At 36.1% G+C, this 24,541-nt stretch overlaps 1 protein-coding gene across 2 annotated transcripts in view; it reads left to right on the top strand.

The window, feature by feature from the left end:
• Positions 1 to 23,723, top strand: part of LOC144959444 (E3 ubiquitin-protein ligase TRIM56-like) — a 40,832-nt gene extending 17,109 nt beyond the window's left edge. Inside the window, exons 3-13 of one of the 2 annotated variants that reach the window (XM_078892033.1) lie at positions 2,270 to 2,469; positions 4,774 to 5,012; positions 7,380 to 7,482; positions 8,187 to 8,360; positions 9,499 to 9,695; positions 11,087 to 11,180; positions 11,961 to 12,709; positions 13,849 to 14,037; positions 15,155 to 15,184; positions 19,993 to 20,116; positions 22,204 to 23,723. In XM_078892033.1, coding sequence (XP_078748159.1) covers positions 2,338 to 2,469; positions 4,774 to 5,012; positions 7,380 to 7,482; positions 8,187 to 8,360; positions 9,499 to 9,695; positions 11,087 to 11,180; positions 11,961 to 12,709; positions 13,849 to 14,037; positions 15,155 to 15,184; positions 19,993 to 20,116; positions 22,204 to 22,485 — 2,313 coding nt within the window. In that variant the 5' untranslated portion in view covers positions 2,270 to 2,337 and the 3' untranslated portion in view covers positions 22,486 to 23,723. The remainder of the gene's footprint in view (positions 1 to 2,269; positions 2,470 to 4,773; positions 5,013 to 7,379; positions 7,483 to 8,186; positions 8,361 to 9,498; positions 9,696 to 11,086; positions 11,181 to 11,960; positions 12,710 to 13,848; positions 14,038 to 15,154; positions 15,185 to 19,992; positions 20,117 to 22,203) is intronic. The other variant, XM_078892034.1, reaches the window with a different exon arrangement.
• The last annotated feature ends 818 nt before the right edge of the window (positions 23,724 to 24,541 follow it).

Here is a 24,541-nt window from a genome sequence, read left to right as displayed (position 1 = left end):
AAAACAAACAAGACCTGATGATGTAATGCATCACATGGAATACTTTAGGGTGATTTGTTTGAAGGGCGGTTTAAGCAAAGGTGGCAATTGTGGCCCATCACTTCAAATTGGTGTTGTGTCCAAGAGAAGATTTCAAAATTTAAAGTTAAAATGATTAGAAATTCAAACTTTTTTTTTTGAATTTAAGAAACGATATTCATCCCCTCAAAAAAGGATCTACCTCGGTCCGGTCTTTTTGTGCGTGAAACGAGTGTTCTGCCAACTGAGCTATTGGTACCCCCCCCCCCCCCCTCAATGACTTCGGATAGGATCCTCTATTCCCCTAATCTAATTGGTACCCCTCCCCCTCCCCCACCCCCATGACTTCATATAGGATCCTCTATTCCCCTAATCTAATTGGTACCCCTCCCCCCCCCCCACCCCCATGACTTCATATAGGATCCTCTATTCCCCTAATCTAATTGGTACCCCCCCTCCCCCTCCCCCAGCCCCCATGACTTCATATAGGATCCTCTATTCCCCTAATCTAATTGGTACCCCCCCCCCCCCCACCCCCATGACTTCATATAGGATCCTCTATTCCCCTAATCTAATTGGTACCCCCCCCCCCCTCCCCCCAGCCCCCATGACTTCATATAGGATCCTCTATTCCCCTAATCTAATTGGTACCCCCCCCCCTCCCCCAGCCCCCATGACTTCATATAGGATCCTCTATTCCCCTAATCTAATTGGTACCCCTCCCCCCACCCCCCATGACTTCATATAGGATCCTCTATTCCCCTAATCTAATTGGTACCCCTCCCTCCCCCCACCCCCCATGACTTCATATAGGATCCTCTATTCCCCTAATCTAATTGGTACCCCTCCCCCACCCCCCATGACTTCATATAGGATCCTCTATTCCCCTAATCTAATTGGTACCCCTCCCTCCCCCAGCCCCCATGGCTTCATATAGGATCCTCTATTCCCCTAATCTAATTGGTACCCCTCCCCCACCCCCATGACTTCATATAGGATCCTCTATTCCCCTAATCTAATTGGTCCCCCCCCCCCCCCCCCCCCTCAATGACTTCGGATAGGATCCTCTATTCCCCTAATCTAATTGGTACCCCTCCCCCATGGCTTCATATAGGATCCTCTATTCCCCTAATCTATCCTTGTCCTGAAATGAGATGACTTTGTCTCACCCACGCTGCGATAAAGGCTTGGAAGTACTGCAAGCTTCTAGTTCTAAAACTAAAACGGCTTAGTGGTCTAGTGGTGACACCTTTGTCCCCGGGTAGTAGGTCCTTGGTTCTAGTCTTGTTCTGGGTGACAGAAAGTCGAATCCTTGGAGGAAGGCTTGCTATGTAATCATTTTCTCTTACCGTTTTCAGATATAAATGTTGCTGCTCGAAGCTCGAAGAAATAAATAACAATCTAAGCTTCAATTTAATATACGAAAACAGATAAAATGGACGTTTCAGGTTTCCCCTTTATCAACAAAACAGGATGAATGAAATAATACAGACGAATGAGAGAATTATCTCATTCGTCACTACCACATTATCTCATTCGTCTGTAGTGTTTCATTCATCCTGCTATGTTGATAAAGAGAAAACCCGAAACATCCATTTTATCCGTTTTCATATATTAAATTGAAGCTTACATTCAATTTCACATCGTCATTTATTGACTAGGAGACAGAAACAGCAATGTCTTTGTCAAAAAAAAAAGATAAATAATAAAAAAGAATACTAATACTAGTAAAAGTGCCTTATAGGTATCATGTTTTGTCCTAGTGTTAAGCATTGGTCTTGCTTTGGACCTTATGTTAAACACTTTGGGCATATAATGTGAATATGTTTTATACTATATAAAAGCCCAAGTTTTTTCTTTTTTTTGTTTTAACCAAATGAAACTGGATTGGCTTTTACCATGGATTGTGTAATTTAAATATTCAGAAGCTACTGTCATAATGTGCACGTTATATCCTCATCGATTTCTTTCACCAAGCGGGTGGTTGGATGGGAGCATCACCCTTGAATCATATACCTATGATGTTCGCATGGGTGTACGATCCGATAGTGATGTCGTTTCTTCTTCTCTTTACTAGCCTATCCTGCTTCTTTGGTTTGTGATTGTATTTTTGACAGGGGATATTTTTTTTCTGTAAATCTTCTGCCTGTTTGTTCTTGGTTATTTATAATTTAGCTTATGATATCTTTAGGTTATGCTTTTGATTGACATTTGTACTATTTTTGTTAGATTGCTTGTTTTTTTGTTTCAGCGGTCTCTCATATAACCTCAATTGTGTTGGAAGAGACCTAAAGCAACAAACAAACAAACAAACAAACAATGGATTACTCTGATTGGCATCACCTGTGTCAATGTTCCCTCTGTGAAAACACAGCACGAAGTCCAAGAATCCTTCCCTGTTTTCATTCATTTTGTACACCATGCTTAGACGCACTCATTCTACAGCAGCAGGTAAGATTCGACCAATGATTCACACCCTTTCTCCCCATCTCCTTCCTTGCAGTCTATACCCAATGTTTAGACACGCATATTATATATATATATATATATATATATATATATATATATATATATATATATATATATATATATATTGTATATAAATGCCACTCGTTGTGGAAACATGATGTGTCACGATTAATATTGATGCTGAAAATTATACTAACATTTATGAAAGCTTTGGTTAATTTTTGTGTTTAATTTAGAAGAATAACTGCATAAACTAGAAACCTAATATTTCATATTTTTGATAATTTTAACTTCCACTGACTTCCACTTCACTCTTTGGTGTCTGCTCTAATCTGACATATTACCAGTTTGATGCATCGGGTCTAATATTCTACACAAGTGAGTAGTCCCAAGGATTAACTCACTCAACCCTAACACTAACAATATCCGTCGTTTACCCGGGTTACTTTTACCCATATAGATTTTTCTGAGGCATTATAGAATAGGCTTATCAAAGCTTATGTTTTTAGTTTTTACATGTTAATGATAGTTAAATAAAACTATGCACATGCTCATTTTTAATACATTTTTCCCAATTTTAAAAAGTCGTAAGAATCTCTAGGATTGAGTGAGTTAACCGCTATTTTTACATTTTTGTACAGAACAATAATTAAAAAATGGAAGCTTCAATTTAACTTACCAAGACAGATGATGTGGACATTTTGGGTATTCAGTATTCACTTTGTCAACAAAACATGATGTGGACATTTTGGGTATTCAGTATTCACTTTGTCAACAAAACATGATGTGGACATTTTGGGTATTCAGTATTCACTTTGTCAACAAAACATGATGTGGACATTTAGGGTATTCAGTATTCACTTTGTCAACAAAACATGATAAATGAGGGGATGACACCATCCTATAAATATTTTATATGCATTTTGGAATGATAAATAAATAGGGCTTTTATGTAGCACAATATCCACAAAATGTGCTCAAAGCGCTTTACAAAGGATCCCTGCCTAACAGCAACACTTAACATGTTGGACAGGACATGACGCCTGTTAGTCCTTTTTACAAGGACTCAACTTCCGATCCAAAAGCGAGTGTCATACTACTAGACCCCATAACTGATAATAAAGGAGACTATCCCATACATTTTTTAAAAGAACTCAAAAAAGTACAAGCCATGTTTCAATCAGCAAACGATGTCAGTGTTTCATGTTAAACCTTTTTATCTTACAATACAGTATAGGTTTAGATCTCTCAATAGGAGGTGTAATATGATCCAAATTTATGTCAAAGTAAGTTTGTCTTAACATTTTTCAATTGTGGGATACTGTGTGAGGTCACTTGACCTCTCAAGCCAAGATGGGCGGAGAGGTCACTTGGTGTGTCTTCTATCCCTAATATTTGTTTTCCCTTTTCTCGATTCTCTGTGTCTTTGTTCTGGTCCTGGTGGGGATCCTCAGCTTAGGGGGAGGCAGTCAAATGTGCAGTTCCTTTTATGAGAGATTATATTTTTATCCTTGCGTGTGATGATGCAAATCATCTCTCTGTTATATACTTTTATAAATTATTACTTACTTAATCTTGAGGCACATAGGCATCCACCAGACATCTCCATTTTAAAATTTTTTTTGCGGTCTGCTGCTTTTGCAGTTTTTGTATTCCAGGACAGGCTTGCTTCCTAGATTTCGTTTTTCATGGTCCTTCGCCAGGTTTCTTTGAGTCCTCCCCGCTTTCTCTTCTCATCTTCTGTCCAGTACAGGACTGTCTTAGGAAGTGACCCTTTTTCCATCCTGGCCACATGACCCAGCCAAGGCTATCTTCTTCTTTTTATTTGGCTTTCATGCTATTGCAGTCAGCTTTCTTTAATAGATCCACTGATTTTTATTTGTGTAGGCCAAAATATGTTGAAAATTATAATGATTATTTATATATATATATTAGGTTCTGATATATTATAGTTTGTAAACATGTGAGGTCATTGTGGGGTCATTTGCTAGTACTTGGATGGGACCTTTAGGTAAAATAGGCACATCAATGGATTAATCAAGGAATTTTCTGTTCCTTTTTTGAACCTGTGTCCTTTGTCGCGCTTTTTCTATGGTGCTTTTAACTTCTGGCCTACAACTTTTCCTCCATTATCTTCCTTTTTACTGATGCTGAAATTACCTACTAGTGTTCCAAGCACTGTAAAACCTCTAAAAACAAACAAACAAACAAAAATGCAACTTGTCCCTAAACACCGACCAAATGAATGAAATGTACACAGCATTTTTATTTTTCCTTTATTTCCAGCAAAACACAACAGACGCAAGAAACCAAAACACATTCCAGTGTCCAGAATGCACCACAGACATCCCAATTCAAACAAAAGATGTGGATAATCAAGGTGATGGAAATGATGAGGGGGGTGGTGATGGTAGCGATGGCGGTGTATATGGTGGATCAGCAAAAAGGAATAGATCTACAATAGCCGGTGGTCTCAAGCCAGACACATTCATAACAAAATTAACGGAGGTGTTACATGCTCTAGGGTAAGACATACAATTATTGTTATTTTTCCTAATCACTTTACCCCCTCCTTTCTCATCAATGTCTTTTTCTTTCTCTCCCTTTTCATCATTTTTGTCATTCTCCGCTTTAAGTTTAAGCTCCTCCCCTCTGATTTCCTCCTCTGCCTTCCTCGGTCGTCATCAGTGACCTCCTCCTCTTTCTCTATCATTGCAATGACAACAATCATCAGCACCATCACCAATTTCTTATCCACTTTCTAAACCTCGTCCTTCTTCTCACTCTTCTCTTACTCTTCATACTTCTCCCAAAATAATCTCACAATAGTTTTGCATCAATACCAAAATTTATCAATCCTGAATGATCAATAATAGATGCAGTCAACAGGCATGCTTGATGGGTAGCACTACCATACAGTAGAACACATATGTATCACCTCAAATATTTTTGTCCCTCATTTTCCCCCTTATTATTTGGTTGATATAGAGAAGTTTGACGTGCCTGGTGTTGTTCTTTATATCAGCGCTTAACAATTAGATACATTTTCTTGTGAAATCCTGGTAGTAGATGTAGACAAATGTAGGCCTACTCGAAGCCAACTTTGAAAGAGACCCAGCTATCTTGGACAAGGGAGTCTACAACAAATTTGCGATGCATTTGAAGCCGGTAATTTAAACGTCACTTTATCAGACCAGCGGGTTAATTGGAACGATCTGTCTGTAACCAAATTTTTGCTATATAATTTCTATTGGCAAATCAGAACACATATTGATAAATTGGAATGATCTGTCTGTAACCAAATTTTTGCTATATAATTTCTATTGGCAAATCAGAACACATATTGATAAATTGGAATGATTTCAGGCCTACAGAACCTTTATTTCCAAGAGATGAAAAAAAAACCTAAAAAAAACCTTATTGATATAGCTATAATGGATTAAACCCCTGTCTCAAAATGAACAAATAATGTAAAATGGCATCGAGCCTATCACCATCCATTCGCTTTTAACTGGTAGTATAATGTAAGTCTTTATCCCTTTGACCGTCTTGGAAAACAACAAGTAATAAATGAACTTGCTGGTTGGGGTCTTTTGATGTCCCAAGGTGGGCAGGAGGTCACTTGCTGTATCTTCTATCGCATTTAGTTTTCTGGGTTGCTTTCTGTCTTTGTCTCGGGATGTGATTACTTAATTTTGTCCCAGCTCTGGCCTGAGTCCTTGACTGGGAGGGAAAGACAAATGTATAGCTATGGTTTTTGAGGATGATCTTTTTTTCCTTGTAAATCATCTCTCTATTGTATACTGTTACATTTTTTGTTTAAAGTATATAATAGTTTGTAAACATTTGATTGTTTTCCTCAAGTGGAGACCTGTGCTTGTGTCTCTATGAGACTTTTAGTTTTAGGTGATCTCAACTTAAGAACACTGATAATGGGCTCTTGGAATCTACATCTGTTCCCTATTTGAACCATTCCCCTTTTTCTTACTTTTTCTCGTGTGCTTTCAATTGTAATCTTTTACTTTTTTGATTATTCCATTTTCTTCCTTTTTACTGGCTCTGAAATGACCTTAATGGGTTGTAAGCGCTGTAAAACCCTTAATGACATACAATAATGAGATCTTGGATAATGATGCAATAGTTTATCTGCTTTTAATGTTGCAGTGATAAAAATTGTCTTATATATTGTACGATTCATTTGGTCTCTTTTTCGGGAAATTATTGACAAATCATTATACATATTTGACCAATGGATATGGTCATTCATTTTAATCTTTTAACATCTTGCCTACACACATGAAATATAAAGTGTTATAGAAAAATGTAGGATAACATTTTTGACAAACAATTGAAGGAATGGTTGGTATAGCTATTGTTATAATTAACACAATAAACATGTATGTAGTCATGGTAGGTTTTTCAGAAAATGAAAGTCACTTGTGGAATTAATGAATTAGAATTAGATCTGGGTAATGGTGCTGTTCCAATTAAGCGGCTAGCACTCATTGGTTATTTTCATCTCATTTATTCCAATGTTATTTTGACAAGTGAATAACAAAGAAAAAATAGAATAGAAGCTTCAATTTCATTCACAAAGACAAGTACTGTGATGGATGTTTTGGCTTTTCCCTTTGTCAACTAAACATGATGAACAAGACACTAAATAAGTCTTCCTATTCATTGTGTTTTGTTGTCAAAGAGGGAATCCGAAGCATCCAAACCATTTGGCTTTGTGAATTTAATCAAGCTTCTATTCAATTCTAAAAAATTGTTATTTACTTCTTCGAGCTTCAAGCTTCAACATTCAGATTTTGACTATTGAACAGATTTTGACTATAGTACAGATTTTCTCTTATGAAACATTGTAGAGTTTACTGTGTCGCTTTTTACAGTCCTGACAAGATCTGTGATACGTGCATCAGATCGGGGGAGACTAACCCTGGGACTGATTGGTGCTTGGACTGTTTTGATGTTCTATGTAGCAGGTGCTCTAAAGTAAGTTCTTTTATTTTTTCTCCTTCCTCATGGTCATTCTCATCCACTTCCTCCTCCTTCTCCTCTCCCTCGCTCTCTCCTTGATTTTTCCCTCCTTTTTCCCCCCTCTCTTCCTACACCCCCTCATCCTTCTCCCCCTTCCTCTACCTCCTCCCCTCCATCAACAATAACGAGACATTTCAAATCCACTCCCCCCCCCCCTCCCCACCATTCCTCTATTGTAAACAGACTTGTCTGTCGATGTCAATCAAGTTTTCTCCACACTTTTTGTAAAAATCATAGCGTCAATTGTCATCATACAATTTGATAACAATAACAACATTATGGATTCTCAAAATAAAAAAAGAGAGACTGACTATTGAGACTAAAGTCTCCATCATAGAAGTGGAGAAGAATTAGGCACGATTGACCAGATATGTTGACGTTTTAATATAAAGTCCAGCACCATGAACACTATTTTGAAGGATTATCGATGTATTTAAAGAGTCAAAATAAAATTATGTTGTTCTTTCCATTGAAAATTGGTTATGACAAGAGCTCAGGATAACGAGAATTTATGTTTGGAACAGAGGTTCTCGTTATAACGAGCTCCACTATTCCCTAGATGGGTAGTGAGCATCACATAGAAAATTTTTACAAATGCAACCACTGTCAATGTGTGTTTTTATTTTTATCATTTTCCATTTATCAAAATTTAACCTCAGAGCCATGCATATGGTAAAGTGACGTCAGAGCACAACATCCTTACTCTTTCCCAACTACGCAACTTGACACTGGACAACATAATGAAGAAGAACAGTGCACATGTGTGCCCCAAGCACATACCGGAAGTAATCAAATTGTATTGTTTGGATTGTCTGACTCCTGTCTGTGTTCAGGTATCTATGACGTCATTGTACAATGATTTTGAGTGCAATGCATTATATGAGATTCTCATTGAATTTGTAACTGTTGTTGTATTTGGAATGGAATGTCTTTGCGAACTCACATCTCAATATTATGTCAAAATATCCACTATTCGCTCAGAAACATTGGACACGTGCAGAACCTTATCAACGAAGACGCATGCAAAATGCTTTTTCTCTCACAGATTACCTCTAGACTTGACTATTGCAACTCTCTACTCTACGGGTTGCCAAAAAGCTCAATTGCAAGGCTGCAGCTACTCCAAAATAAATCTGCTCGTATTGTTACCAAATCAAAAAGTCAGATCACATCACTCCAGTCCTGCTGTCGTTGCATTGGCTTCCCGTGGAGAAGCAGATTGCTTACAAACTTGCCTGTTACTGTTTTAAGTGCATTCATGGCACTGCTCCCAACTACTTGTCATCTCTTCTTTCTATCTGTCCACTCATCTACTTCCTTGTAATTGAACCGTTTGATTCCTAAGCCAAATTTTTCACGACATGCTTTCACACATTCTGCTCCCTCTGTGTGGAATGCCCTTACACCAGACACTGTAATTCCCTGTCTTCCTTAAAAGCCTCTTTGAAGACAGAATATTTCCTTTCAGTTTTCTGTGAGTGATTTTATTGATTTTATATATATACAGTCCACTCTGGATAATTGCAACTCGGTTTATCGCAACATTTCCCAAGAAACAGAATTAGTTCTATATAAAAGTAACTGGTTAATTGCAACAAGCTTTTGTTAATCGCAAGAAATTTTCATTCGACCTCAAAAAGTGGCAAATTCAAGAAATTGTCAAACAAAAGCTCATGACAGTTGAAGAATAGAGAGTGGGTATTTATTAATATTAATAATAATAATAATAATAATAATAATAATAATAATAATAATAATAATAATAATAATAATAATAATAATAATAATAATAATAATAATAATAATAATAATAATAATAATAATCCTTTTGGGAAAAGTGTCCTACACGCAGACATTCAATAAAATGTATGTATTTAGTCATTTTGCACTTAGCCAAATTATGCTTTAACAGATGGTTTTTTGAAAAAATGGTCTTTGCCATTTATTTGTCTATTTCATTCATATCCTCAGTGTCTTTCTGAGAGCCACCGTCAATGTGACAGTTGCCTTCCCTTGCAAACCTGTCTAGAGAAGGAAGAAGATGTTGTAGCCGAGATGATGGTCAAGCTGGGATCCATGACCTTTGACCTCGATGATGACGTACTGGAGATGGAAAGCGGTGCTGGAATCCTAGAAAATTCTGTCATGAAAGCTCAAGAAGCCATCAGGTATAATTCCCATCACTGATATTGTTTCTGTTTCAGATTTTTTATAACATTAATTTGGAAATACCATACAGCAGATTTTCCCGAAGGAAGTCATTGAACATTTTATTTGAATCTTGAGTCTTATATCATGTAACCTCTTGTAACCTCTAGCAGCTTCCCGTGTCAAGCACTATCTAGATACACATCCTTCAAAAGGGAAGGAATTGTTCTCTTCCTTTCATTTTACAACTAACTCAGACCTGGGTCTCAAATAATTGGGATTATTTTTTTTTGGTACCGTAAAATAAGGACCTCATTATAAAGTGACATGATTTGACTAGTCAATTGATGTGTCATATCTGTGTTGTGTTTATTAATTAATCAATATTTTTGTCCTGTTGTGTCTATTTTCTCGTGTTCAAAAAGTTCCAACAATTTTTTCACCAACCATTTACAGGCCTGATGTAAACAGTCCTTCAGAGGGCAAATAATGAATAGGATACATATTGAATCATAAGGTGGCATAACTATTTTAGCTGCAAGATGTTTAGGCAGATTCTTAGAATTACAGGATATAAAAGGGCGAGGATGGATGATTTTTATTGACGACCAGCATATTTAGATGAGATAATAAGATGCCATCACTCTGAAACCAGAAGATCGTTTACACAAGACATGTATTCAGTCCTCCGGAAGAGTAATTTTACACTTCCACTGAGATAGGAACCAGTTTTTTGACATCACACTTTTGTTCCTTATTAATTGTGGACAACACCTATCACAAAGTGCGGTGGGTGGATTCCTCTCAGGGCAGGGGAAAGTTGGCTACCCCAGGGCTTGTGGATTTTTTTATCAGCCCACGGCCTTGCTTTATCGTCTTTGCCCCTGTATCATAATAAATCCTTTCCATGTGACTTTATATTCTTGTTCAGAAATTAGACCATTTGGTTTAACCTGGAACCTGCCTTGAGCCTTTTGCTGAGATGGAATTATTCAGATATATTTATCGTTTTATTAGAGTTTATATTTGTTCCTATTAATTTATTGCTCCATTTTATGTCATGATTTAATATAATGCTTATTTTATATTCATCTGACTTGTCCCTTTTGGCGGTGATCCTTTGGCAACATATGGGACTGTTTTTTTTTCTAGACTTATTCCTGATTTCATGTGAAGTAGTCCTCCTTTATCTTACTTTTTGTTTTAGGTGCTTGTTAGCTTGGAACAAATTATTTTGGCTAGCGCTATTCCATTTTCTTCCTTATCACTTCAGATATGACTTAAAAGTGTCAAGAATGGCCTGAATACCCTAAACTTAAACCAAAAAAAAAAGCAAAACAAAAACAAAGAAAAGAAAAACCCCAAATGTGAACAGACAGATTCATTTCCATATCAAAAATTTTTTTCACAGAAAAGTTGCTGCCGATGCAAGAAAAAGAATTGATGACAGTGAGAAAGAATTGCTAGATAGACTTTACTCTGTGAGTTCACAGCTTCAAGAAAAGGTAAGACTCATATCACACATAGTGGGATCTTGCCTTTTGAACATATTATAGTGGTTTCATATATACTATTTACATATGAGCTTTTCACTGAATAGTTGTCAGACTTTTTCGCCTGAGTAGCTCTATATAATATATCATTTTTGTTATTTATTTACACTCTGGGTGACATGCGACTCCTTTGGATATAAGATCGTCTGACTGCTAGACAATGATCACTAGAAACTGAAGGATGAAGTGGTTCTATTTTTATATTGTTATAGGTCATAAAAAATTGGCATTGACATATATTGCTCTGTTAAAAAGTATTTCGATTTCCCTTTCTTTTTTTTTTTTTTTTTTTTTTTTTAAATGAAAAACATTTGTAACTAAATTAATATTCGACAAGCATTGAAATGGAAACATTAAATATTGACTACAAATAAAACCTAAAACAAATCTAGATTGATACTTGGAATAATCAAATATCATCTCTTGTTTTCTAGCAATAAATTGCATAATTCTTGATACACTGAAACAGAAGGTCAAACTAGAATTTGTGAAATATTAAACAGGTCTCATTCAAATAGTCAATTATTCTTCTCAATTATATCCAATAATGGTAGGAACTTGATTTTACGAGGTTTTCTTTCAGATGAATCACTGTCTAATGGAACACTAACAGCTCTTGAGATGAATCTCTTAATTAAGCATGTCAATTAAGTCACTCATTTTGCTTCTAGTTTCCTTTGTTTGTTTGTTTTCCTCAAAATGATAATGCTATTTCTTTCCTAATTTATCCAGGTTGGTGACTTCAGAGAAACACCAAATTCAAGGTCATCTGATCTTAAGTGTCTGAGCTCAGCATCAAATCGGATGGATGCATTACTCAAATATGGAAGCAGTCTTGAAATCCTTGAACTTTTTACCTCGATGAAGGCCATACTGTCACGGGTTGAAAAGTCACAAGGAGGAGATGTTTCTATAAATAGCTCAACAGATGATGATGTTCGTCTCAAGGTCAATTTTGAAATCAGCCCAACTGTGAAGGTCTTTCTGCAAGATTTTGAGAATCTTGGAGACATTGCTATTGAAGATTTTAAATCAGATGAAGGGTCATCATCATGGGGTGTTTGTGTGACCCCTCGGGATAATATAATTGTCGTAGATTGCCGTGCAAAGAAGGTCCAGAAATTTGGAATAAATGGAGACCTCATTGACCATATTCAAATAAGTGAAGAACCATCTGACGTTACACCGTGCAGCGATGATGACGTGGCAATGACCATCATGAAGAAACAAATTTTTGTCGTCACTGTGTCCACAACGATGTCACTGAAGCGTCGCATCAAAACACAGAAGCAGTATCAGGCCATTTCTGCCTCTTCATCACGTGAGATGTTTCTGGTTACTTCCTTGGAGGAGAGATGTGTGGATGTGATATCGGTACAGGGCGATTTGTTGAAATCTTTTGGTGCTTTAGAGGATGGCAGTTCCGTGTTTGAGACTCCTAGATTTGTCACATACTCTACTGATGGCAACTATATTGTCAGGTTAGATTTGATTTGTTTATATTCAAGTAAATGTTGGGATTCCTGAAGCGACAGACCGTTGACTCATTTAGTAAATTTAATCAATATCAGCATCAATAAAGAGTTAAATAAATAACTGTGAATGTTTTTGATTCAAACCCCTTTTGCAACAATAATTTTAAAAATATATTAGCAGTGATATTATTTTTTTCTGAATTGTGAAAGTAGATAAATGAAGTAGAACAATTTATTGTGGTAATTATGGAGGAACGGAGTAAAAATGTGTCTAAAATTGTGTGTCATATTTTTTTTTCAAACAGGAGGAAAGGGGTGGGGGGGGGATTGAAAAAAAAGCGTTGGTACCCCTGGGCAAGAATTGCAGATTTGTTGACATTGTCATTAGTATCTTTATTGGTAATTGTTATAAAAAACAATTCGCTCTGGAACTTTTTTTTTTTCATTTAGCCAGTTTATTTATTTATGTATATGTTAATTCATTTTGAGGTGGGGTCCTTTGACTTCCCATGATAAGTGGAGAGGTCACTTCTGCTGTGTCTCAAATCCCCCTTTTCTCTGTTTTGCTTTTCCAGGTTGCTTTCTGTATTTGTCTTGGAATGAGGTTACTTGGTTTTATCCTGGCTTGAGTCCTTCATTATGAAGGAAACAGTCGAATGTATTGTATTAGATTTGGAAGATGCTATTTTTTCCTTGTAATTATCTTTTGTGTACTGTTTTTTTGTGGGTTTTTTTTTTAATTTGGATATGATATTTTGTAAACATTTGAATGTTTTTCTCTTAGTGGGATCCTTTGCTTGCATCCTGATGGGACTTTCAGATGATCTCAAACTAAGCACATTGACAGCCTTCTCTTGATATCTTATTCTGTTCCCAATATATACCAGTCCCCTTTGTCTCACCCTTTATTTTTTTTTGGGATGCTTTTAATTGTAAATCTAGAAATTTTACTATCCCATCTTCCATTTTACTGGTGCTGAAATGATCTCTATGGGCGCAAGCGCCGTGAAACATTCGTTTATTTAATTTTTTTTTTTTTCAAAGAGAGAAAGTTTCAAGTTAATTTCTCCCACTGCCAAAGATCTCAAGGCCACAAAGACTTTGACCTATGACCCAAGTCACGTGCTTATCTTGTTTGTTTACAGTGATAGTACCAAAAACACCATCTCCTGCATCTCAGAGGAAGGGGGGCTTGTGTTCAACTACTGCCCTGAGGGGCCCCACAAGATGAAAGGAGCCCAGGGCATTTGTTGTGATTCAAATGGAAACTTGTTTGTTGCAGACTTTGGAAATAGCCGTGTGCACCTTTTGACATCAAATGGAGAATTTCAGAGGTACAGAATAATATACGGTATTGATTGCCGTTATGCATTTAGTTAAAATACTCATACCATCTGTCAGCCAGATATAATGTACCAACACACATAACTATGTGTAACCTTTACCATTTATAGTCTGATTGATATAATTCAGTGCGAAATTATCATAAACGTGGCTGTCTAAAAACAATAACAAAGAGCTGTGTGGCGTCAATTTCGTTTCTTCTATGGAATGAGTGGGAGTAAGTGTGTGCAAGCGTGTATTGATATGTATGTTAGAATGAATGTGGGAATGGTTTGGGAGGTTCTATACATGTGTGATTGTGTGTGTATGTGTGTGAATGTGTCTGGATAAATGTCTTATCCATTTGTGTTTGTGTGTGTGTGTGTGTGTGTGTGTACATTTGTGTATGTATTTTTTACTTTGTATAGAATAATTATGAGGAAGAACCAAAATCACATTTGAAAAATTTTACAATATGTAATGTACCACAAGTAAACATTGTGAATTGACAATACTTATTTCAAAACAGACTTATGTTCTTCATTTACATTGTGAATTAATGACAATAGCAATTTCAAAACAGACTGTTGACATCTCATTAAATTATTTGATTTCAAACGTAATTGCATAAATCATTATTTTTGTTTTTATAGTCTCTAATAATTATGAAAAGGTATTGCAAGGTAAGATTAATAGAAACATATCGTATTCTAACTTTTAATTGTTATATGTTACTTTTTGATCTAAAGTCACGATTCAACTCTGTTGTGAACGAGTACTTGGCTGTAGGCAGTTGTAGATATTATAAGATTATTAGTTTTTAAAAAAGGATGCCTATTGGCCAATTTGATCTGTATGGTATGGAACTATGGTTTCATATATGGAGTTGTGAGTAAGTAAAATATTATGATAATGAGGTTCATTGAACAGAATGAGCCTGTTGAAAAGCGCTATATATAAATGATCATATTTATTGATCGATATTTTTTTGACACTTGATACAAAATAGCTAAAATTATGCTTAGTAATTTGAATTTCGGCAGGCACTGAAGCTGTAATATGTCATGAGTAATAAAATCAGTTCCCATATTTCTATTATAAATACAAACTGAATCAATCTAAATGCAGCATTCTGGCCGTGGTTGGAATAAAAAAAAAGTTAAGTCATTTTATTATTTTCTTTACATCTCCAATCTTGATAAGTAAACAAGAAATGTCTCGAACATCCTGGGTACCAAGATTTTTTTTTTTTGGTTCAAAGCTCAAAATAGTGCACAGCAACTTTCTTTTAAAAGTTGTTATATAACTTTTCCTTTGCACTTATATATTGTAATATAACAACATATTATTTATAATCGAACAGTGTTAGGGACAAGTGGACTCTTCCATAATTTATCCCACAAATTTTTCTCACTTAAAAAAAAAAAATCCAAGCCGAGTATGCCAGTATTTCATTTTAACCTTTTTAATCTTTAAAATAAATTCTGATCTTTAAATTAAAGAGATCTAATCTAATATATATATATATATATATATATATATATATATATATATATATATATATATTATATATATATATATATGAGTGTTGGTGGGTACTTGTAGGTACGAAAGTGCTCGATAATGGTGGTTAGAGCTAATATATAATGCAAATTTCCACTCACATTTTATTGGCCGAGACGACTCGTTTCTGTGTTTTTTACACTTCTTCGGTCGGCGTAATCCATTGTAATGTCCGTAGAAAGTTCTTACTCCAAACTAAAGTTGTTTCGTTGTGTATTGGTGATTTGTGTTGATGTGTATTGTGATGTGCTCTCATGTTTATATTATGAGTGTGTGTGTATGCGTGTAGGTGTGTTGTGTGTACATGTGTGTGTGATATTGTAGTGGAATGTGGTTGCGGCGGGGGGGGGGGGGGGGAGGGAAGAGGGGGAGGAGGGGTATAATGGGGTTGGGAGGGGGGGAAGGGTTATTTGGCCTTTTGCGTTTTGAGCTTGAATTTGTTAGAGTGTCTGCACATTGTCATCAGTTCAGATCTTTTGTTTAAGGTGCTATTGTTTCTGTGGTTGTGTAGTAAAATCTCCAGTTTCTCTGTCAGGCATAAATTGCATTTTCTAGCACCGCATCTGTAGGGGCTGCTTTGCTTGACGACCTCCCAGGTTATTGTTGGTGTTTTTTGTGTGTTTATTTGTTCCCAATAGTGCATTGCTAATTTGGTGCTTTTTGCTTTGCTTTCATGTGTTATGGAGGCTTTGTGGTTGTTGTATCGTGTTTTGAATGGGGGTTCTGTGCTAACACCGCAGCACAATACATCGGCAGCACAGAACCCCCATTCAAAACACGATACAACAACCACAAAGCCTCCATAACACATGAAAGCAAAGCAAAAAGCACCAAATTAGCAATGCACTATTGGGAACAAATAAACACACAAAAAACACCAACAATAACCTGGGAGGTCGTCAAGCAAAGCACCCCCTACAGATGCGGTGCTAGAAAATGCAATTTATGCCTGAGAGAGAAACTGGAGATTTTACTACACAACCACAGAAACAATAGCACCTTAAACAAAAGATCTGAACTGATGACAATGTGCAGACACTCTAACAAATTCAAGCTCAAAACGCAAAAGGCCAAATAACCCTCCCCCTCCCCCCTTTCCTTCCCCCCCCCTTCCCCCCCCCCCTTTCCCTCCTCCCCCTCTTCCCTCCCCCCCCCCCCCCCCCGCCGCAACCACATTCCACTACAATATCACACACACATGTACACACAACACACCTACACACACACACACACACACTCATAATATAAACATGAGAGCACATCACAATACACATCAACACAAATCACCAATACACAACGAAACAACTTTAGTTTGGAGTAAGAACTTTCTACGGACATTACAATGGATTACGCCGACTGAAGAAGTGTAAAAAACACAGAAACGAGTCGTCTCGGCCAATAAAATCTGAGTGAAAATTTGCATTATATTATATATATATATATATATATATATATATATATATATATATATATATATATATATATATATATATATATATATATATATATATAATTTTTTTTTTTTTTTGTTTTTTTTTTTAATGGCCTAAGTAGTTTTTCTAAACCTTTTTATCATCCACAGTAATAAGCAATTTATTTGACTCTTGTTTATTTATGATATGATTATGCTGCCTAAAATATACTTTGAAACCATAATTTTAATGCGGGATAGACCACTTGTTCTTCAAACTGACCAATTTGGAAAAATGTTATTTTACAATTAGCCAAATCAAAGCCATTTTTTCCCCCAGCATTTTCTCATCAGACAGACATAAACTGGAGAGATTTCTCCAATTTCACTTTTTCTTTTATAATAACAAGAAATGAAGTGAGTAGGAAAGTGCCAGAAGACAACAGAGAATAAAAACTTTGCGGCGGCGATGGGGGCTCGAACCTGTGAACAACAACTCTGCCTGGCTGGGGAGATCGTGACTCTACCATATGAGCTTTTTCTTTTATAAAAGTTTAGGTTTTAGACATTTATTTATTTGGATGAGATTAAAAAAAGGTTAAAAAAATAATGTTTGAATAAAATCAAAGTATGTACACTGAACTTTGCATAACTCTGTAAAACATCTTTTTCTTTTTGTAATATCTGTGTTACAAATTTATGGGCAGATGAGTCACTAAAATAAGTGACATGAAGATATCAATATCAGGTATTTTGAAATAGCAATATCTTTGCATGACTAACAACTAGCGAAATTTAATTGTATGATTATTTATGTGCAAAATGTTTTTTTTTGAAAATCCAAATTATTTTGCTAGTACTTATTTACCACGGGGTGAACGGAGTGATCAGAAAAGTCTCGTCTCTCTCCAGTTTTGAATCCAATCATAGGCAAATAAACCTTATAAAATCTGTAGAGAATCAGATAGAGGGGGTTGGGTGGTGGGTGGTAGTGATTGGCTCTCTTAGGTGGGTGGGAAATATCTTATGATACTCTGAAAGAAAGCAATTTTGTTATCATCTGGTTAGCTCAACAGAAACCTTATGATATAGATATTTTTCAAAACTTAATTCATAACAAAAACAATCTTCATGAGGACTGACGGTCATACATCGGTTTGTCTGGTTGCTCTTTTGAATAAATATCTGAACAAGTATGTATGAAAGGTGCCAGACAAAGCAAGAAAGAAAAATATAAGAATATAAGTGTTAAAAATTGTCCCAACCATCAGGAGCCTCTGTGGTGTAAATGGTAGCACATCTGACCGGTAATCAGAAGGTCTGGGGTTTGATCCCCAGTCGAGGTAGACGGATTTTTTGGGATGGTTTTTTTCTTCTGTTTTTCTTTCTTGCTTTGTCTGGCACCTTTCATACACACTTGTTCAGATCTTTATCTTATACTGGTGCCTGATCCTTAATTTCTTTAATTTCTTAGTGAATAATGAATCTTAACAACCTGTTGTTAAAAAGGGTCAATCACAAATCATCTATTTAAAAAAATGCACATTCAGTATTTTAAATAAACTCTAATAGCACAATGAGCACAATGCCTAAATATTATGAAGGCAACCCATTGCACTAGAATTGCACCTTGACTTCAAATATGGAAATCCTCTCTAAGACTTTCACAATAGATGTGTATTTTGATTCCAATTATACAGGTCCTCCCAGCGACTTATTTGTTCTAATGTAGATGATCTACGTCTTAGACCTTGGCTCGCCTTGTCCCTTCACTTAAAGTTTTCAAAAAACCAGTTCTCCAGCAGATGGAAAAGTTCTATAAGAGCCATGCCAAGTCCATAGTATTCTATTGAATGACTATGCCTTAAAATACTCTCACTCTGGCTAATTGCCAACTGTCATCATCAGCAAAAGGGTGGCTCTTGTCATGAGATGATATCTTCACTTCAAGAATAGAATGCATAGAGAAAGAATAAAAGGACCAGAAAGGACACACTGTAGCTATATGGATTTAATTGGAAATGCAACTTAATTTGTGTGTGTACTCACCAAAAAAAAAAACAAAAAAAAAAAAAAAATCAGATTTGTATAACATAAATGAGTGACAAAGAACTGACACAGAAACAAAATCTTCCTTTTTACGTGCTCAGATTGAAAATTATACTTTAGTTGCAATCAATTTGCTTCTGATATATCAAGACATATTTAATACCATAAAAACTTTTATTTTATTATCAACCAATTTGATCTTTGGAATATGAGTTATCCCTGGGTCTTTTTAGAAACTTACTGTTGAAATTTATATACTGTGCCAACAGAAAAAAAAACAACAAATTGAAAATAAATAATTTCAACCCCGTTTTGTTAAGCAAAACGCATCTCACTGACTCACAGCCCATGTGAATTCAAGATATTTGTTTAGTTATGATTATTTATTTTCAATTTATGCATGTAAAATAGAATATAAATTTCACGTGCAGATTTATAAAAAAACTCTGTTACTGGAAAGAATTGTTCATTACATAATTTGTTCTAGTTTTACTTACGAAATAATTCACACTAACTCTTAATATAAATATAACTATCATTAAATCTTACTCTTGAAAAAAAGCCCATCTGAACCGTATAATATGCCAGTTACAAAAATATCCAATGTCACTTTCTACATTGTACATCATCCCGCTGGGCACTCATGTAAAACTAGTACTTTTCAGGCAACATTGACAGTATGGAATCATTTTTCTTTTCTTTCTAGGAATATTGATCTATGAGTTATTGAAGCATGTTGAGGATACTGAAATCTTAGAAGTGCTGTACAATTGTGTGTGTCTATTTATTTTTTTTTTAAAAAGAGATCATTTCTCTTTTGTGGTTTATTTCAGTTTATATATGCTAGGTAAATTTATCAAAAACCCTACACTTACCTCACAATTGATATAATTCATGAATTTTTATATACGGGTTTCAAAAACAATTTTTTTAAATTCCTCAGATTTGTACTGGGTCGTGATAGTGGATTAAGTCGTCCTGTCGCCATGTCACTCAGTCAGGGAAACAAGCTGATCATTGTCCAGTCAGATGGGATGGTCAAGATCTTTGGATATGAGAGCATGAAGGTAAGACAGTAAATAATGTCTAAAAAGCACATTTTGCTATGTCACTTAGGGAAATGATCATTTCCTCGTACAGTTTGACAGAATGATAAAGATCATTGGCTATTAAAATATGAAGGTAAGATGTAAGATACATGTTGTTCCAAAAGTCTTGTTTTCATGTCACCTGCTGGCAAGGAAAACTAGTATTCGTACAGTCAGATGGGATTGTTAAGATCTTTGGGTATGACAAGTGTCAAATGTATGAGTGTATCAAGTTGTCCTGCCTAAAGGTAAAAAGCCTCAAAATCTTTAGCTATTGGTGAATGAATAGAAGATAGTCAGTGTTTGTCGGCATGTTTGCATTCAGGATATCAAGTTGGCTGTCATACTACGACAATATTTGGCCATGAAAGTATATTCATATAGTTCAAAAGTTAAATTTTTTGGGTTATTTTTTTTTGGTCACTATGTCATCGCCAATTTGAAGAAACAAAATAAGTAATGAGTTCTCAGATGGAGGGATCAAACACTTTGATGCAAGAGTGTGAAGGGAAAGGGAGGGGGGGGGGGGAAAGAGAGATAGAGAGAGAGAGGGAGAGAGATACTCTTATGGGACTTATTCCTTTATGTGACTCTGGCTTCTTTCAGAATGGGTTTGATTTAGGTCAGATTTTGGCCAAAACTTCAGGCTTGATGACACACAAAGACATTTGGCAACATTATCCTTGTCATCAGGCTTGATGACACACAAAGACATTTGGCAACATTATCCTTGTCATCAGGTTTGATGACACACAAAGACATTTGGCAACATTATCCTTGTCATCAGGCTTGATGACACACAAAGACATTTGGCAACATTATCCTTGTCATCAGGTTTGATGACACACAAAGACATTTGGCAACATTATCCTTGTCATCAGGTTTGATGACACACAAAGACATTTGGCAACATTATCCTTGTCATCAGGCTTGATGACACACAAAGACATTTGGCAACATTATCCTTGTCATCAGGTTTGATGACACACAAAGACATGTGGCAACATTATCCTTGTCATCAGGTTTGATGACACACAAAGACATTTGGCAACATTATCCTTGTCATCAGGCTTGATGACACACAAAGACATTTGGCAACATTATCCTTGTCATCAGGTTTGATGACACACAAAGACATTTGGCAACATTATCCTTGTCATCAGGTTTGATGACACACAAAGACATTTGGCAACATTATCCTTGTCATCAGGTTTGATGACACACAAAGACATTTGGCAACATTATCCTTGTCATCAGGTTTGATGACACACAAAGACATTTGGCAACATTATCCTTGTCATCAGGTTTGATGACACACAAAGACATTTGGCAACATTATCCTTGTCATCAGGCTTGATGACACACAAAGACATTTGGCAACATTATCCTTGTCATCAGGTTTGATGACACACAAAGACATTTGGCAACATTATCCTTGTCATCAGGTTTGATGACACACAAAGACATTTGGCAACATTATCCTTGTCATCAGGCTTGATGACACACAAAGACATTTGGCAACATTATCCTTGTCATCAGGTTTGATGACACACAAAGACATTTGGCAACATTATCCTTGTCATCAGGTTTGATGACACACAAAGACATTTGGCAACATTATCCTTGTCATCAGGTTTGATGACACACAAAGACATTTGGCAACATTATCCTTGTCATCAGGTTTGATGACACACAAAGACATTTGGCAACATTATCCTTGTCATCAGGTTTGATGACACACAAAGACATTTGGCAACATTATCCTTGTCATCAGGTTTGATGACACACAAAGACATTTGGCAACATTATCCTTGTCATCAGGTTTGATGACACACAAAGACATTTGGCAACATTATCCTTGTTATCAGGTTTGATTACCAGGAATGCATACTCCAGTAAACGCTTTTTAAGTGATGACAGTGTCATTTTGAAAAATAATTGTTTTGGTCTAAGGACAGAAAAAGGTGTAAGGCATTGACTATATATGCACTTCCAAGAACATTCAACTTGGTAAAACTGTAGAAATGCATAATGTTAATATATTTGTTTTCATCTAAATCTCTTAGGTCAAATTCAAAGGTACTTGCTGGTGTCCTCGATGCCTCGCCAACATGGAGTCCAAAGAAAAGGAAAACCAGGAAGGGAAGGCTGGGAGTGGAAGAGGAAGTGGATCGGAAAGGTCATCAAGGTCATCAGTGTCAACACCAGTTACCTCCCCTACCACGAGAACCCCACCAAGGAGCCCGATGGTGAAGGCAGACGGATTTCAGTACAGGACTCGATCCTCATTATCAAATCAACAAAATCACGAATCGCCGCCACTTTCTCCTACTCAGAGACGACTCTGACTTGATTTAGCTTCGCTATCACTTTCATGATCTACACATCTGCCAGCTCTCAATATTTCAGCTGGATTGAATAGCCATTGTCGTGTGTCTATTACGATGTCTGTGATGTTTTTAACCATTGTCTTGGGTCTATCACGTTTTTAACCATTGTCTTGGGTCTATCACGTTTTTAACCATTGTCTTGGGTCTATCACGTTTTTAACCATTGTCTTGGGTCTATCACGTTTTTAACCATTGTCTTGGGTCTATCACGTTTTAACCATTGTCTTGGGTCTAGCACGATGTCTGTGATGTTTTTAACCATTGTCTTAGGTCTATCACGTTTTTAACCATTGTCTTGGGTCTAGCACGATGTCTGTGATGTTTTTAACCATTGTCTTGGGTCTATCACGTTTTTAACCATTGTCTTGGGTCTAGCACGATGTCTGTGATGTTTTTAACCATTGTCTTAGGTCTAGCACAATGTCTGTGATGTTTTTAACCATTGTCTTGGGTCTAGCACAATGTCTGTGATGTTTTTAACCATTGTCTTAGGTCTATCACGTTTTTAACCATTGTCTTGGGTCTAGCACGATGTCTGTGATGTTTTTAACCATTGTCTTGGGTCTATCACGTTTTTAACCATTGTCTTGGGTCTAGCACGATGTCTGTGATGTTTTTAACCATTGTCTTAGGTCTAGCACAATGTCTGTGATGTTTTTACTCATTGTCTTGGGTCTATCACAATGTCTATGATGTTTTTAACCATTGTCTTCAGTCGTAGTCGATCTCTGTTATGCTTGATTTAGTTTTTAGGGGATGTCTGTGATATTTTCAAAGTCAATTAGAGTTGTTTGGTGATGAGGTATAACTTTTTAGGGCTGAGTTTAGAGTTGATGGAGATGCAGACCTGCCTACTAATATGAAAATTTCGTTAAAAAGTACGAATTTTTGCAATTACATAAAGATCCTTAATTCAATAAACTTCTTGAAAACAAAGTTTTGTTGTCAGAGATAGGACTTGAAAGCATTAATTTAATGTACTTAAACACAAATTGGTCATTTTTAATGGTAGTAAGAATGTCAACTGTGTTATCACCCTTGAATACTACGATTTTTTTTTTCCAATTCTAAGAGGCAGGACTGCAGATGTTGTCATTGGTCCTTTTCTTCCTAGCCTTTCTCAATTAATTAAATTCTGTGGCCTCGTGCATGAACCAGATAACCACATTTTCTTGAAAATGAGTCGATGTGAAAAATATATTAACCTGAGCAATTATATAGAGCAAGATCAACTAAACGAGCTCAAAGCGCTTTACAAGATGTTCCTAACCAACACCAACACTTAACATGGAGGACGAGACATGATGCCTGTTAAGCGATATTAATATTACAATTTTGTTTTGGGACAGAGACAACAGTGTTAATGATCAAGTACTCATTTTACACCGGAGTATGTTGAGAGAATGTACATAAAGAGCCTTTTCCAATGACTCAACTATGCACTGCTCAGTGCGGGACTCTAACCCATGACCTTCCGATCTGAATTTGAGTGCCATACTACAAGACCATATATAGCTATACTCCTATTACTCATGAGTCATAGTTCCTTTGCTACATTTTTCAAATTCGGATAATCAGCTAAGAAAAAATTGTTCCATTTTATCGAAACACAACTGATACTTAATTGTTTTCTGTGCAACTTTATGTTTGATTTTCTCAGGTGCATTTTAATGTGCGTAATCAGGTTCATGAATGATGAATGGGACCACAGAATTACACCTCTTGATTTGTAGATGTCTTGGTGACTCCTGTCAAAACTGGGTTTTTTTATTTTGTTAACGTTATTTTGTGTGTCCGTAATTGTGAATTGTTATGACTCATAGCTAGGTAGTTTTGTACTCCAATACATAAGGGATTTTTTATGAAGGAGGAGGAAGAGGAGATGTGTAGAATGTGGATGGTAATGAGGTTTGTTAGTATTTTTTTTTTTTGTTAAACAAGAATTTGTTATTGTATGTATCTAATTCCTAACATAGTTCTGAGTTAAACAAGAATTTGTTATTGTATGTATCTA

The sequence above is a fragment of the Berghia stephanieae genome, chromosome 14 (genome assembly GCF_034508935.2).
Source record: "Berghia stephanieae isolate SIO BIC M18660-M18661 chromosome 14, UCSD_Bste_1.3, whole genome shotgun sequence".
NCBI lineage: Eukaryota > Metazoa > Mollusca > Gastropoda > Nudibranchia > Aeolidiidae > Berghia > Berghia stephanieae.
This window is presented reverse-complemented; position numbering and strand designations above follow the sequence as displayed.